The sequence below is a fragment of the Osmia lignaria genome, chromosome 15, assembly GCF_051020975.1.
Source record: "Osmia lignaria lignaria isolate PbOS001 chromosome 15, iyOsmLign1, whole genome shotgun sequence".
In the NCBI taxonomy this organism is placed as follows: Eukaryota; Metazoa; Arthropoda; class Insecta; order Hymenoptera; family Megachilidae; genus Osmia; species Osmia lignaria.
Genome location: NC_135046.1, coordinates 6,972,759 through 6,987,898, shown reverse-complemented (window position 1 = coordinate 6,987,898; position 15,140 = coordinate 6,972,759). Strand labels below are relative to the sequence as shown.

General features: G+C 36.5%; 2 protein-coding genes and 1 long non-coding RNA gene across 7 annotated transcripts in view; 1 reads left to right on the top strand and 2 right to left on the bottom strand.

The window, feature by feature from the left end:
• Positions 1–427: 427 nt before the first annotated feature.
• On the bottom strand, positions 428–9,186 carry LOC143305197 (protein lethal(2)essential for life). 2 transcript variants are annotated; one of them, XM_034316034.2, is made up of 3 exons: positions 8,935–9,186; positions 3,350–3,571; positions 428–2,243 (listed from the first exon to the last, which is right to left on the bottom strand). In XM_034316034.2, exons 1-3 carry the CDS (start codon positions 9,184–9,186, stop codon positions 2,148–2,150), a joined length of 570 nt encoding a protein of 189 aa, XP_034171925.2. In that variant the 3' UTR covers positions 428–2,147. The 2 variants fall into 2 exon arrangements, with proteins under 2 accessions (XP_034171925.2, XP_076548473.1); XM_076692358.1 differs by lacking the exon at positions 428–2,243 and having other exon boundaries at positions 3,116–3,571.
• On the top strand, positions 1,509–13,314 carry LOC117600504 (uncharacterized). The gene is made up of 3 exons (XR_004580476.2): positions 1,509–1,652; positions 2,342–2,464; positions 3,092–13,314. It is a non-coding gene; the product is annotated as an uncharacterized LOC117600504 (long non-coding RNA).
• The window catches only part of Pde8 (phosphodiesterase 8), an 18,947-nt gene continuing 17,079 nt past the window's right edge, over positions 13,273–15,140 (bottom strand). For all 4 annotated transcript variants that reach the window (XM_034316031.2, XM_034316029.2, XM_034316030.2 and 1 more), the window contains one exon: positions 13,273–15,006. In XM_034316031.2, coding sequence (XP_034171922.1) covers positions 14,929–15,006 — 78 coding nt within the window. In that variant the 3' untranslated portion in view covers positions 13,273–14,928. The remainder of the gene's footprint in view (positions 15,007–15,140) is intronic.

The following is a 15,140-nucleotide window of genomic DNA, read 5'->3' as shown; positions in this document are numbered from 1 at the left end:
GGTTTCTAAGAACCACTGGCTCGCCTCTTGCCTTTAAGTTGATCCCGTTTCAGTATACCTCTCCCTTATGCGTTCGAATAACAGACAAAGGATAGCAGGCATCCTGCTAGCGACCCCATTTTATTCCTGTGAATAAAATTGCATTAATTATAACGTATCGTCCAGATCCCCGCGCGGAGGCCAGAAGACGTATGAGGAAAATCGATAGAGCTACAGCTGTAGCTGGAATTCTGTGTTGCGCAATAATGTTCATGTTGCATAGAAACAACGTATGTATGTAGTTTCGGTTTGTCAACGTACGATAAGACAGCACGATAAACAACTTATCGCACGATTAAAAACATGGACGTTACTTTTCTGCCTCTGGTCAACCGCATTAACCTCGGAGAATGTTGACCCCCAGGTTTGCCTGGCCGTGCATGACTCACGTGTATTTGTAAACACGATGTCATCAGTTGCGTCATATCACGACCGCACCTTCGACATTTTTAATTTAACGAACTGTTTTTTTCCTGGTGCGGACGGGATTCGGTAACAGTATGTATGTACTACATAGATATTCCGAATAAACTGCGCAGCTATGGAAGCCACGTGTCACGAAAAACTGCGTCGTTACTTCGCGTCCCTTTGGGTATGGATTTTGTAGAACAGATGGGTAATGATTTTGCACGATGGGTATATGTACATAACGTTAGCTTTCATGGAGATATTCCGTGGTATATACTTTAGCAATGATATAAACTCTCCCACTCTTTTGCAATCTTATCTGGTGTTATTAAAATCCATAAGAACCAACGGGCAGTTGGTTTTAAGTTAAATTCTAGTCGAGGAGGCAGGCTGACGCAGCGGGAGATCTTCTAAAAATGTCATCCATACCAGCGGTTGCCATATTGCCAAGGTAATGATAGTGAAACGCTTCGTGAGGTATTCTAGAAACGAACGAGTTCCAGAAAATTACGCGGAGAAGCGTATGGGTTGTTAAGGACAACCTTGTTTTGTCCTTGATGCCAAGAACTATGCTTTCCCAAGAGGGACCAGCCCTTTCCCCTAAACATGGCGATCAAAACAAAGATACAAATCAATGGCGAGGTTGCACTGTTCGTTTATAACACGCAGAAAACCCAACCGTTTCACTGTTCGGACCAGAGAAAGAGGAAGTTACGGTTGTGTGAGTTAGGTTATGGTGGGGTCTATAGGTGGGAGAATGTGCCAGAAATCTGGTCGTACCTCCATCGATCAATACTTGGTTTTTCCTTAATTTTTCCTCGGAACGATTGAAAATTGTATATATAGCGATACTAAACGATAGCTCGTGAATCGAGGAACAAAATGGTATAGGTGGTTGGTGGTTAAACGATGGAAAAAGTATGGAAATTAATGGTTGAAGTTAAGTGCGCATTAGATGCCGGGTACCGGTGCATGTTCTCGAACCTTCAGCACTGCGACGCCGCATGCCTATATAAGAGGGCCGGCCGGTCTGGCTCGGCGCATTCGTAAACACAGTTTCGTTCAGTTCGGACGCAGCGAACACCCGAAGACCCACCAACCAGTGAACATACCTCTACTTCTTTTACGTGGTCCATGAGGCTGCTGAAACAACCGACGTGAAAATGTAGACGAGAGGGATTCGGTGCGGAGCGCGACAGTTTACCGTGGGTATTCTTAAACCATTCTAACATTTAACAAATTTTTTAATTTTTTGGTTTGATTTTTTTTTTAAAGCTTTTGCTTCAATGGTATTACTTTTGTTTTGATAGTTGAGGTATAATACATATGAAGCTACTGATATTTAATTTTTCATAAATAATGGAAAGGTTTAGCTATATTACAAATTATAGAAATAATTTAATTGCATATAGTAAAACAAAAGTAATATTGATGAGGGTATGGTTGGTATTTATAACGTATTATGAAATATTTTATATTGCTAGATAGTAAGTAATTAAATTTTACCTCTAATTGAAAATATTTTTTTACATATTTACTATAATCTTCATAATATTTATCTGTACATTTTATATACTCCTATTTTACTACATATACTATGTTATAAGAACTGTTTGAATAACATTTGATATAATCGCATAAAAATTCAAATATAAAAAGTAAAATATTAAGTTAACAAATTTTTAAAAAAATTTTTACATTTATTCGGTTGTCGTTTCAATTTTGACGGGTTTACTTGCGGGTTCTCCTGTTTTAACAATTTCAATAACTCGTTCGCCTTCATTAGGTGGCTGGCCCTATAAAAAAAGAAATAACAATTTTATGTTATTAGACGTTTTTGAAACGGTTTACGAATCAAATCAACGTGGCTATTTTCTTATTTGTGTTTTTATAGTGAACCCTACGGGGTCGGTGCTTGAACAATCCGTACGCAACCATAAACTGGTCTGATTAGAGTTTGAAATTTCCTCACATTTCGAACAATTTGAGAAGAGCACTTCGAGATACATGCAATTAGGTAAGCGGTCATTGTACCGACGTATTTCTCAATTCTTTTTAAACCTTTTAACCTTATTACCTAAGAAATCTGAAATTTAACACTACACTTAATTAGAAATATTATGGCTCAGTGTCGCTACTTGATATTTTTAAACTTGAAAAATATTTGGCATCTTATGGTGAAAACAGCATTTAAAAAAAAAGATTCCTAAAAATCTAGAGAAAACTGCATTTAGTAACTAAATTGATCGAACGCAGCGTCACTCTAGTCTTTATACCACACACGTATAGATGTCGCTCCTAGTACTTGTTCGAAGAATCTAGTTACTAAATAGATTCTAGTGTATTTTCACGATGTCTGCCGTTCAAAAACAAAAAAAACAAAAATTAGATGGGGAGCACTTGCTAGTTGATTATCGATTTTAACTGATCCTGAGAATTAACTTTACATTTTTTTTTACAAATCAAACTCGTTTTCCATCTTCCATTTGAATTTTTCTAACGCTATCGCTTTGATATATTTCTAAAATTTGTTATATCAAGTTTCTTGGGCTTTAAGTTGAAGTCGATAAACGCGACAAAAGTAAACGAATGTGCCTCATCCGCGTGAAAGCGGGTTTAATCCAACAAGACGTTCTTTTTATAGTTTAGAGCAGACTCGTAGTTTGAGATCGAGATTAATCGTCGGCACACCATCTTCTCTAAACGCATACTACTACGAGAGAGAGGGGGCACACACGGAACAGTTGGAATTGAAACAATTAAACAAAAAAGAGCATACATAAAAAAAAAGAAACAAACAAAAGGGAGAGAGAGGATCACATTTTGTTAAGCGCTTGTAGCTGCGCGAATCCATCCTCGGATTCGCCGACGAGAGAACCTCTTCTTCCTCTTCGTCTCTTACCTTTTTGGGTGCCGTGATAGTTAGAACACCATCCGAAGAAAGGCTCGAGGTAATATTGAACACGTCGTGCGATGGTGGCAAGACGTATCTCCGTACAAAGTGTCTACTGACAAATCCGTGCTCGTCTTGCCTCTCTTCGTGTTTGGCTTCGACAATAACTTGGTTCCCGACCGTCTTCACCGTGATCTCTTCCGGTGAGAATTGTTGAACCTCCAGTATTACCTGTCGCAGATCAGAGCGAAGCATTAAAAAGTACAGAACGGCAAATTAGAGAGCAATCTTTAATATTCCAGTATAAAGCAGAAGGCGATTATATCCCTTCGAGCACCAGACGACGATGTTACCTGTCATTGTTACGATGATGTACAGAGGCTATAAACGAGATCTGAACGATCATTGAATTCGACGTTAAACTCTCTTGAGCACCGGCTTTTTCTTGTAACGTCTGACTACATTTTTTGATTGCGAAAGTTAAGTATCACACTATAAGTATTTTCTTTGTTAAACCATCGAGAGAGAAAGCCTCGTACGCTTAATTTAAACGCGCCGCTTCAAGGCGGGCGAAGGCAACTTCGCCTGCTTCCAAAACCGAAAAACCACACCACCATTATATCACCATTAGCTGTTTCCTTCGCCATAAACCAGGTTCTCTTCTCTTCCGGAAGAAGATCTAGGTCTGGTTGATAACGACTAAATTGTGTAATATCATTGCTACCGTACGCACAACTGTTTCTAGCAGCTAACCACTTGAAAAGAGAACAAAATCGATAATACAAATATTCTGCTATTTCTTGATTAAAATTCCTGCTAGCCTTGAAATTGCGAAAGTTGTTTTCTGGAGATAGTATCAAAACAGGCAATAGCCAGGAAAATGTAGGAGACATCTATCAAAATTCTCACCCGTTCGAGAACTCGTTATAATTTTTTCCAACTTTCATGTAACCTCCGTGTAAATCCGACGATGATATTGTAGCCGAGCGTTTTTAGCGATCGCGGGAAGAGTAAAACAGGAAAGATGTAGTTGTCAAATGCGGCGTACCTATTTGTGTAATAGTTTTTTTTCGTTCGTAGAGAAGATCGAGCATACCATTCAAATAGATGATACAAACATCATACGTTTTATCGTGTAAACGAGCGAAGTCTTAGCGCGTTGAGTTATCGCGCTATACGCATGTCTTTTTTCCTTTGATGGATCGTTTTATCTTGCAGTGGTTAGCAGCTTGACATTAAATAAAAAGGAAAGGCAATAAAAAGAGAGTAGGAAGGAGCGAACCGTGGTTCTTCAGGTGATCCTTCGTGTGATCCTGGAAACCCGGTAAGCGAATTTTGTTTTCAACGATTGAAAAAAAAAAAAAGTAAACGTTTAGTGAGAAATACCATTGTGGAAACCATCTCTATGTACCTCGAGCAAAATAGCAAAAGACCAAGATAAACCGATTTTTTTGAAGCATCTCGAGTGCTGCTGCATACACAGAGAGACATACGCGCGCCCGAATTTTTGTATATATAGACATTTCGTATTGAATCGTTTTCTATATACGGTCTTATCGTTAATGATTCGAGAAGCATTTATTTTTATATAGAGATTATTTATATATAGCGAGCAAAGAGATCCGAAAGGTTCAAGGAAACTCAGTTTTTAGTCCCGAGAGCGGCGCCCCCGTTTCGGGGGGGGTGCTTCGACACACACCTCACACTTTCTCGGTTCTTTCTGCTAAAAACAAAAAAAAAAAAAAAAAACGAAGACTGATTCTTGTGTGACACGATCCATTTTTCGGATTTTAAAAGAATATTAAAAAAAACCACGTCCTCTTGATATATATTATTGTATTTGGTATCGTTCGTATAAAAGGAGTATAAAGATTCTTTTGGAGAAAAACGTAAAAAGGGTGTGGGCTCTTTGAATCGTTGACAAAAAAAAATGGCGTAAGCCGGTTAAACTGTGATTTCAAGGGAAAGAATTTCCTGGTGTTAAAAAAAGAGCGTGTCTGACAGAAAAACAATATCACGTTGTAAGATCGGAGTGCATAAAATTTTCTTTTGTACAGTTTTTTGAACTTTTTCTTGCTACTCGAGTCATTTAAACGTAAAAAAGAATACATATAAGAGTAGTTTTCGAGTCCTGACTTTTCATCCCACCGAACCCCTTCTTCCACCCCCTCTTCATTGAGGGAGGGGGTTCCCCCGTTCGAAGAACAGTCCCGAAACGTGTTTTCCAATTTCTTTTTTATAAACCACAACAACATACAGTGCTGTGAATTATCGAAATAAAACGAAAGGTGAAAGGAAGCAGATAGTGTGGAAACAGTAATTATGCAACGAGAAAAAACGAAAATGCAACCGAGAAACACAAACAGCAGTAGTAGAAGCAGTAGCAGTAGCAGTAGTAGTAGTAGTGGCAGAAACAGAGAAATCGGTTTTCGGGCCTTCTGGTGTTCCAGTTTTAACCCCTGAAAATTTATATAGCCCTGTTTTTCTTTTATCATTCCGTTCATTCGGTTGTGGTAACTGTTTTTAATGAGTGTCAAACGATTTCGTTCTAATAATAGTCCTGTTTTGAAACGTTACGTTAATACAACTATATTTCGATAAAAATATTTAATAGTTTCTAAGTTTTTTTTTTTTAGTTGTACGGTTTAGTTCTTCGTAAGTTTTTTTTTCTTTACATAAATTCAGCTTTCCTTTCTGTTTTCTTTATCTTTTTACGAATGCGCTCCTTATACATTCCCATTATCCTTTTTCTTAGATCCATCGATCAAGTTTTCTTAGGTCTTGAAAATATCGAACATATTCAATTAAAAAATTTGGTTCCGTTTCTTTTCTAGACACGCGTTGACGATAATAAACGTTTCGTAGACTTTTATGGGTGTCACACACGATCTAAAAAAAGGTTATCACTTTAGACTTCTATCTCAGCCTAAGTTAGTCGACCGTGTTAGCCCGCGAAATAGTGTAAAACAAATATTTCGCTCACTGTACTGAGAAACTCCAAGATAAAAATAGGGTTCAAAATATTATGCTATATATGGGTCAGTAAATGTTTAGCCAGTTCTCTTCCATTAAAAAAAAAAAACTTGTGGCGACAACAGCATATTACTCCTTTTAAATCACATTTATCCAATTACTAAGTTACAACTGTACTTCAAAACGAACGATAATATAGATAATATACGTGTATAATTCAGTGTAAAGTTCAATTTCGAAAGTGTATAGAATGCGTGTGGTGTGAGTAGAGTTTAGGGTTCTAGGCTCTGAGGTTGAAAATAATATTAGGACGTTTTATCCAGTTCTCAAATATTCGAAAATCTTGACACGTAGTTTAAAAAGGGACAGCTTTTCCTAATCTTTAAAGGCTTTCGCGAGGAAAAAGTGTGTATGTGTGTGTAATAGTGCCTTTTTATAAGATTTAATTTTGGAAGTTTGCTTCTTTCGCGATTATTTTTTTGCATATTTTACATTTTAATATCCTAGTCGAGTCAAAACTTCAGCTTTTCTGATCGTCTCGTTTAAAGCTTTACTCCTCGACTCGCAGCAACTTTTCCCGTGTTTGATATATTTTTGGCTATATTTGATCAGCAATAATTGAATAGTTCGGTATCCAATTTTTGTCCCAAAAGCAAATATCTTTCTTGTATTAAAAAGAAGGAAAGTCGGTTTTCTGCGTACAGTTAAGCAACGGCTATCCCATGACTTTCCGATCTCATCTGAAAGTTATGGGATAGTCGTTGTGGAAGTGTTCCATGGTGCTAATTATTACAAGCTTCGATAATAAAATGAGAACCGATGGTAACAGCAATACACACTTCAAAACTTCAACGAAATAATATAAAGATTCTATGCACGTGTAGTGTGTGTGTTTCGAGTTGCTCGAAGTCGTGGGCGTTAACAATTCTTCAAAATTTCGACGATTCTTACGAGAAGAGCTGTTAGACGCTTAAAATTGCGCAAGAAGCTTCCTTCAGGTTTAGAGAACCAATGGTCCGCCTAGGTATTTTATAATATATAATACGTACATTAATTTTTCTTTCACGATAAGTAAGCAGTATAATATCCAACTTCTGAGGTGTGTTATAGATAGAAAGAGGGAGGTACCTGTGTCGACTTTTTCCATCTTTGCTTCTTAATTTTGTCACTTTCTCGGCCTTTAATTCATTTCGTGACCAACTAACGCGACCCTAAGCTCTCAGGTTTTTCCCGCTCTCCTCTTCCGTGGGATTCCGCTTCTGTGGAATCCTGCGGAAGACGAGATCCATTTTCCCCGTTGCAGCAGTATTTTATCCATCCTACTAATGTTTTAAGCTTGAACGCTTGTGAGAACGAGCTTCATAGAGAGATCATAGGCTCCAGAAATTGTCGAGAATTGTAATAAGAGATTGTGTGTCTATTGCAACGCAAGTTTGTCACCTTACGTCTGTTGAGTCCATATGTACCATCTAAAAAGAACTTGAACGTGTGCTAAATACGAGATCCAAGCGTGCCATAAATCGCATTTCCTTGATGATACTAATCGACAACTTCCAGAAAATCATTATCGAGTCAACGTGAAATTTAACGATGTTAAACATCTGAAACGTTCAATAATTTGCTTGCCTAGCCCTCAAACAAAATCGAAGAAGAACGAGCGTGCTGATATACCATTCATCTTCGCAAGCAACGTACATTTGCAACAGTGTGTAAAATTAAGACACAGCCGAGTCTCGATTTATAGAAATACAGAGAACGCGTGCCATCTAAAATCCAGCTAAAGATAACATTCAAGCACCGTGGTTAATCCTTGTAATCAGATTCCAACTGATAATATAAAATCCAAACCACACAAATTTTGAACGATTATTATTGAGAATTTTCAAGTTCGGTAATCAGAGTAAATACATCAGCCGTAGTCTTCCAATCAATCATAATTGAGGTCCGTATCCATAGTTACCACTCGAAATATAAGGTAATTGCAATCAGACCTATTGTCTCGTTACAGACAATAGATGTGATTGATACCGTCGAGTGATAACTATGGATATGGCTCGTGGTTCTCTGATCCAAAGCAATACAATTACCGATCTTCAAACAAAAGTACAATCATCTCTAAAAATGGCAATAATAATTCTGTTTTCCATTCAAGAATCAACAGACCAACCAGTACAATAAAAAAAAAAGATCCTTGACCACCATCAGATCGTCTGCTTACAATCACGAACTTAGAACGATCCTAACACGTATGTTTCTCGATCCACTGATCCATTTTGAAATGGATGCTTTAAACAAGTAGAGTCGCGCAATTGCTTACCCACCTAATCGTGAATTACAAATCCCAGCCAGCATTTCCCGAGGGTTTTGCAAGTGTCAAAGTACAATTTTGCAAAGTAGAATCGTGAGAACGAAGAAAATCACTTTTGCCCGCAATCACGAGCTCAAAATCCATCCTCGTAAGTTCTCGATCTCTACTTGAAATTTTTCTCTGAGGGCTTAACAAGTTCGAGCCCGTTAATATTTCTCAGGCATCAGAGAAAAATCACAGTTCCTCTTCCATCAGTTCGTGCAACAAAACGCACACGATATCGAAAGTATTAAAAGAAATCGTTTCCACTCACCTGGAAGTTGTCTTTGCTGTCGATCTGAATCGTGCTCGATCCGCTCGAGTGTTGGCGCGTTACGTTCCTCCACGGACGGTAGTACCTATCGCGAAAAATCGAGCGTAGGGGTCTGTCGAGACTTAGATCGGAGAACCTTGATATCAGATCGTCTCGATTAAGTCCTCTGCCGAAGTGTTGGTCCATCAATCGGGACACCGGGCGATCGAAATCGTCCCACCAGTCACGAAAAACCAAAGGTACTACGGACATCTGTACAATAAAAAAAAAAAGAAACAAAAATGAGATTAGAAAGGAGATAATAAAGTACGTTAAAACATCGTCGGTCAAGTTCTTGCTTTTCGATCTAGGACTAGTGTAAGATTAAAGAGGGATGGGAGGGAGAGAATTATGAAATGTGTGACATGTACGTATTAAATACGGTTTAGTACAAGCGACGACGGGGAAGTGATGGATTAGAAGAGAGGAGTATGTTTTTAGGGCTAAGGTGTTTTACTAACAATCGTACTAGATTCATGATTATTGAGCTTAAAAACCTGTTAATGTGTGTTACTCGCCCGTCTGTCGTTTTTAACTATAAGGGACACGATAATCCGCAGATCATAGATCGATCTCGGGTAACGAATATTATATATATATATATATCCTGATGTATGAACATAGGTGAAGAAAGGGGAGGATAGGTGAACGGAAGATGGAGTAAAATGGGGGGTTTATTCGCTGAGACACCGTGAAGAGTTCTTGCTACAATTTAGCGTAGAAACACTAATTTTGATGCTGAAAGATCCTTTTACGCGTTTCCTCGAGGGTACTTAACGATAATAATTCTCTTATACGCACAACAGACGATCAAGGGTAGTAGAGTGATTTGTTTTCGGATCTTTGCATCTACGATATGAAAATCCTCGATAGAAACAGACACGTGACAGCTCGAATCTATATTAATCTTTTTTTTAACGTGTACGCGATATGTATTTTATTACACATTAGATTACTAAAACATATAAAAAAATATTTGATCAAATTGAGAAATAAAAATTGTAATAAACAAAAGGGCATTCGAGGTCCCATCGCGCTCGTTGGATCATTCTTTCTCTTCGAGCAAAATACTTGACATCGAAAATGACGAACATCGTTGAATGAAACTAGATTCACAGGTGTAAACGACCGCGAGTGAGAATTTATTAATCAAGAGTTAGAAAATCGTGTCGATCACGGGGTATAAAACGCGGACGTGCTAATATTTAACGAAGAAAAGGAAAGTGGGCTGCGCGTTTGTTAGGATAACAAGTGTAACGGAAGGAAGGATTTAGAAAACAAAAACATGTTAGGCATTTTCCATCGAATACCCCATAATTCGTGTGGTAGCTCAATAATAGGTTATGTGTTTTAGGAACTTAAGTGTATTAGGGACAGGATAACTTTACCACCACTGAGATAGTACGACTAGGAGTTAGCTGAAGTATGCAAGGGGTGGTTTTATGACCACATCATGTGCGCTCACACGAATAACAACGCGTGTTTTAATTCAGAAGAGATCATATGTATCTCGGTATATTAAAGAGAAAGCGTTAACGCTATTTTACGATCAAAACTACTAATAGAACTTGAAGATGAAGCACAGTTGTAGGCGTTGAAAAAGAAAAGCTAGTGCTGATAGAAGGGAGGAAATCAGTGTTTAATCGCGTTGTATATCATAAAACCAGACATGTACTTAACTTTTCAGCACTAACGTGTTTTACACTACTAATTCGAATTATCAGACAATACTTGTTTGTTTGCTTAGTAAAGGGTAAAAGCGTGTATGGTTAATTCATACGCGTCAAGTACGATAGGGGGAAGACCTTAATTAAAATGTGCGTCTTTAGTCTTTCTCAAAGATTTTCAGCACTGCGTGCGCAATAATTGACACCTATTTTTACGCACTTCATATTAAAAAATACGAGATTTCGAATATTATTTGAGAAAGACGGTTAAAGGAATACGATGGGGAAAGAGCAGAGAAAATCCGCGTGTTAGTAGGTTTAAGGTGTTTCGCATAACACTTTCGGATTAGGATACGGTATTATTAACACCACGGACACTTTTCGGAAGGGGATTCAAACTTGTATAGGTAGTAAAGGTGTAACTAGTCCTTAAGGTTTAACAGCTCTTTGGGATTTTCACTAACGTTAGGAGTTACTATTTACTATTTCGCGAAAAGCGTTGCTTTTTTTTATCGTCCGACGAAAGTAAGAACACCGACTGGATCACACCAGAGATAAAAACATCACGATCATGACAAAAGCACAATTTGCTAAAACTTTGAGAGCGTTTATGGTACTACCGTGAATTTTATGTGGTTTCTACGGGAAAACTTGTGGAGTTAGACTTGATGCGTTTCAAGCTCGAGCCAACAGCGAACACTTCCGACGATTCACTAATAAGAGCACGAAAATTCGGAGGAATGAATTTCGACTGATTCAGCTACGAATACGCGAGAAGCTTAAATAGGCGTCTTCGTAGCGCGTCTCGACGCCTACGCTAATCCACCACCGACATTTTCAATACACCCACGATTGTTCACGTGACGTTTTACACTGACTCTTCTCGCCTAAAAATACACCATCCCAATGTGTCTAATGAAAACTATGACAGAGGGAGGGGCGCAGAATCTTTATTGTGATTCAGTGTTTTTGATCATTTTGGCACACCTCGTGTGCGTAAAACCTTCTGATTTTTCTGCTGGACTCAAGACGTTGCAATGCTTCGAATACCCACCCCAGGGTCAACTCAGATAAATTCCAACACTTTTGAAAGGTCTCTCAATTCGAGAGACAAATATATTTTATCCTCTCGACAATTAATTCAGTGTTAAGCCTCGTTAAAGTATACCTCGTGATTACTGCTGCAATATCATCGTTCAATTTGTCCTAATTATTCATTAGAGAGAGTGCTAATAAGGAGAGCCCTGTATATCTGTTAACGGTATTGTACGTATCAATTAGGGTGCCCACACCTTTTAATAATAATAATAATGATAATAATAATAATAATTGCACACACTTGAACCACCAACCTCTCTACTAATAAGCTTTGTCCATATATTGAGTTTCCATTTAAATAACAAGGAATCTTCGAAGTAAATATCGAGCTGTGTGTTGAAACGCCATATTTCTTAGGTGGGATTGTTCTTTTTCTCTTATTTAGCTTTTCAGCTGTGTTTTTATCACGAATTTTTCGATGTTCGCTTGCAATTTTGCAGTGCATAAAGCTCTAAGCAATCTTTCAGCATGATGTTAACTATTATCACCCTCGATATATTAATATATAATGTCTTCGTAAGGAATGTATATTAATAACGAACAATAACAACGTACCTTGCTTTTAAAAACCACGCATCGTTCGATTTTTTCGAAATGAGATCGAGGTGTGTGTCTGCACTTCTTAAACGAAGGGAGCCTTTTTAACATCCGAACGCATATATGTTACATATTAATATATATACGGTATATATACATTACTATACGAGATATACATATTTATGTCTAGGGTGCGGGTTTAAATTAAGAAACATTTAAACATTAATTTTCCTTAATAAACGTGTAAAAAAAAAAATATTAAAAAATGACGGGTTTTCGAGGATATCTTGATTCTCGTCACCAAAAAAAAATTGAAACAATAATTCAATTATACACTAGAGTATGTGTTTTAAATATCATCGAGTATGAACTATTTACCGATACTCTATTATATAATTAGCGTGTACGATACTCGCTAGGATTATTTCCTGAACTCCTTCCTACTTATTGTTAGTAAAAACAAGTGCGAGTAATAATTGAAAAAAATTAATTCTGTAATAAGTTTTACATTATTTTTACTTAACAATTTTTAATACGATATGACTAATTGTAAACAGTAATCAGAGAGAATACGTGTAAATTTGGTTTTGCAAACTGAACAATGCAATTCAAGAGCAAATGAGAATAATAACATCTTCTGTAATCACAACGACAATGATTGCGCAAAACAATAAGAATAACAACCGTGAGAGCGCTTGTTTAGTGGGTAAATATTCTAGATTTTAGAGGAGCATAATTCAGGATACATTTATGTAATTTTGTTTATTTTTAAGTTGATTCGATTTAAAAGAAGGAACACCTTGAAAATAAGTAATTAACAAATCTACTGTGCGGCATTATAGCGATAAAATATATAACTACTAGTAGGCTTAACGATTAAATGATTTAGGTAATCGACCAAATATTATGATAATCGATACATATATGTTGTATATGGTTCCAAAACTATAATATTCGTGTTTTCGTGTTTTTAACTATGGTTAGGCATTGCTGTGTGTAAAGTCCTACACGTCAGATTTATAAAAAAAAAAAAAAATAACGGATCCATACTTAATTATTATTGTTAAGCAACAGAAGTATATGCGCGAAAAATTCTTTCACTCGTTTATTAATTATATTAATATTAGGCTTGATATAGAAGAACCTACGTGTCTCTTTTTTAGTACTGGATAAAACGACTTCGAATTATTCGTGTGTTAAATGATAGAGGAAGGAGAGAGAGAGAAAAATTTCTTAAGAATTTAAAAAGAAATTATATTGCGCGTGGTTTCCACATATACACAAGTGTATTACTTAACATCCAATCAATTATATAAATAGTGTGGTTTATAATATGGATTCTTTATACATTCTGTGACTTAGTAACAACCATCAACAAGAGTATTGTACTAAATTTCTCTCTTGTAATATTCATGGTAAAAAGAAAATAATGGCTTTCACCGATTGCGCTATTTTTTATTCTTTGCTGCTTAACCGTCTTCATAGTAAAACGAAAAATTGTTACACGAAATATCCGTAATTAATACCGAATCACAAGGACGCGTGTATTTAATATTATACATTATTATTACTATTATATTCGACGTTTTATGGCTACAAAGTTATGACGAATAGATCTTTCCATCATTATATAGAGAGGCATCGTAAAATTAATGAACAACACACCGTCTCCTATTGTAAACACACAAAAGTGTGTGTCCAAAATACATGAAATTATAGAACGCATATATACGCGCAAAATTCTCTTGCTGATCTAACGAAATAACGAAATAACGAAATAACGAAAAACAATTCTTGTTCCCGTATTTGTGTAACACAGTCCGCCATCGCCTAGCGATGTAGGTCCATAAACAAACTTTTATTGGCTGAGAGAAATAATAAAGTGAAACCAGACGTAAAAAAAATACAGTGCTTTTTTTAATTCACGATATCAATCCACAGTCCTTCCTGGGAAGATTAAAGGTACGAATAGAAATTTTATTTACAATCTTATATTTAAAGGAAATGACGATAGGATAAATGGAGGAAAATTAAAACACAATGGTGGTGGTGAGTCTTCTAATATTTCTTTTTTTAAATGGTGAAGGAATAGGGTGCAAATATTTAAGAATCGTATTTATTAAAATAGATTCAATGGTAAACGAAGGCCTGAGTAAAATATTTATTATTACAAATCAATCATCATCGTGTTGTAAGTTCCTATGATCAACAGCATAAATATAGAAATATTTTATTTTTAAACAAAGTCCAGGAAAGAAAAATGAATCATTTGTTTTCAAACATAATCCAGAAAAGATAAATGAGTAAACAGCCAAATATGCGTGCACGACGACGAGAGGGGAGGGTCGTGGTGTCTCATGAGTTTAAAATAGATGATCGACTTTCATGAAAAGTGGGTAGGAAGCGTAGATCCAAGAACAACAACGAAGATGAATGAATTACGTGTATATTCTAAAAAAAAAAAAAAAAATTTACAACTGTATGGCATGTCGTATTATTTCTATTTTCTTAAGTGTTACGAATATGTTACAAATTAGATTATACAAAGCTCGTTTCGTGAACTTTGTTGGGACGGATGTGAAAAAAGTATTTGGGAAGATCCGAATTCTTTTCTCCATGGGTCATAAGATTCGATTTGTTTTTTTTTTACGGGTCATGCGGGTCGATCTACGTGAAGCTCCGGGAGAAGTTGTAATTTTTCGATATCCTCTAGAGTTGATATTCCTTGTTCCTGTTGAAAATAGAATTCGTTATAAATATTAACGTATCACGTTTCAGTAACTTTGGTGAATGTTTTCTAACAGATTAAAGCATATACGAAGATAAAGTTATTTCTTCACCGATAAGTAATTAATAAAAATGATA

What these genes read in the sequence shown, in the direction of transcription:
- LOC143305197 (XM_076692358.1), bottom strand. Translation starts at nt 9,186, where the DNA reads ATGTCCGTAGTACCTTTGGTTTTTCGTGACTGGTGGGACGATTTCGAT. An exon ending in ACAGCAAAGACAACTTCCAG is followed by an intron (nt 3,572 to 8,934) that starts GTGAGTGGAAAC and finishes GATCTGCGACAG; the next exon opens with GTAATACTGGAGGTTCAACA.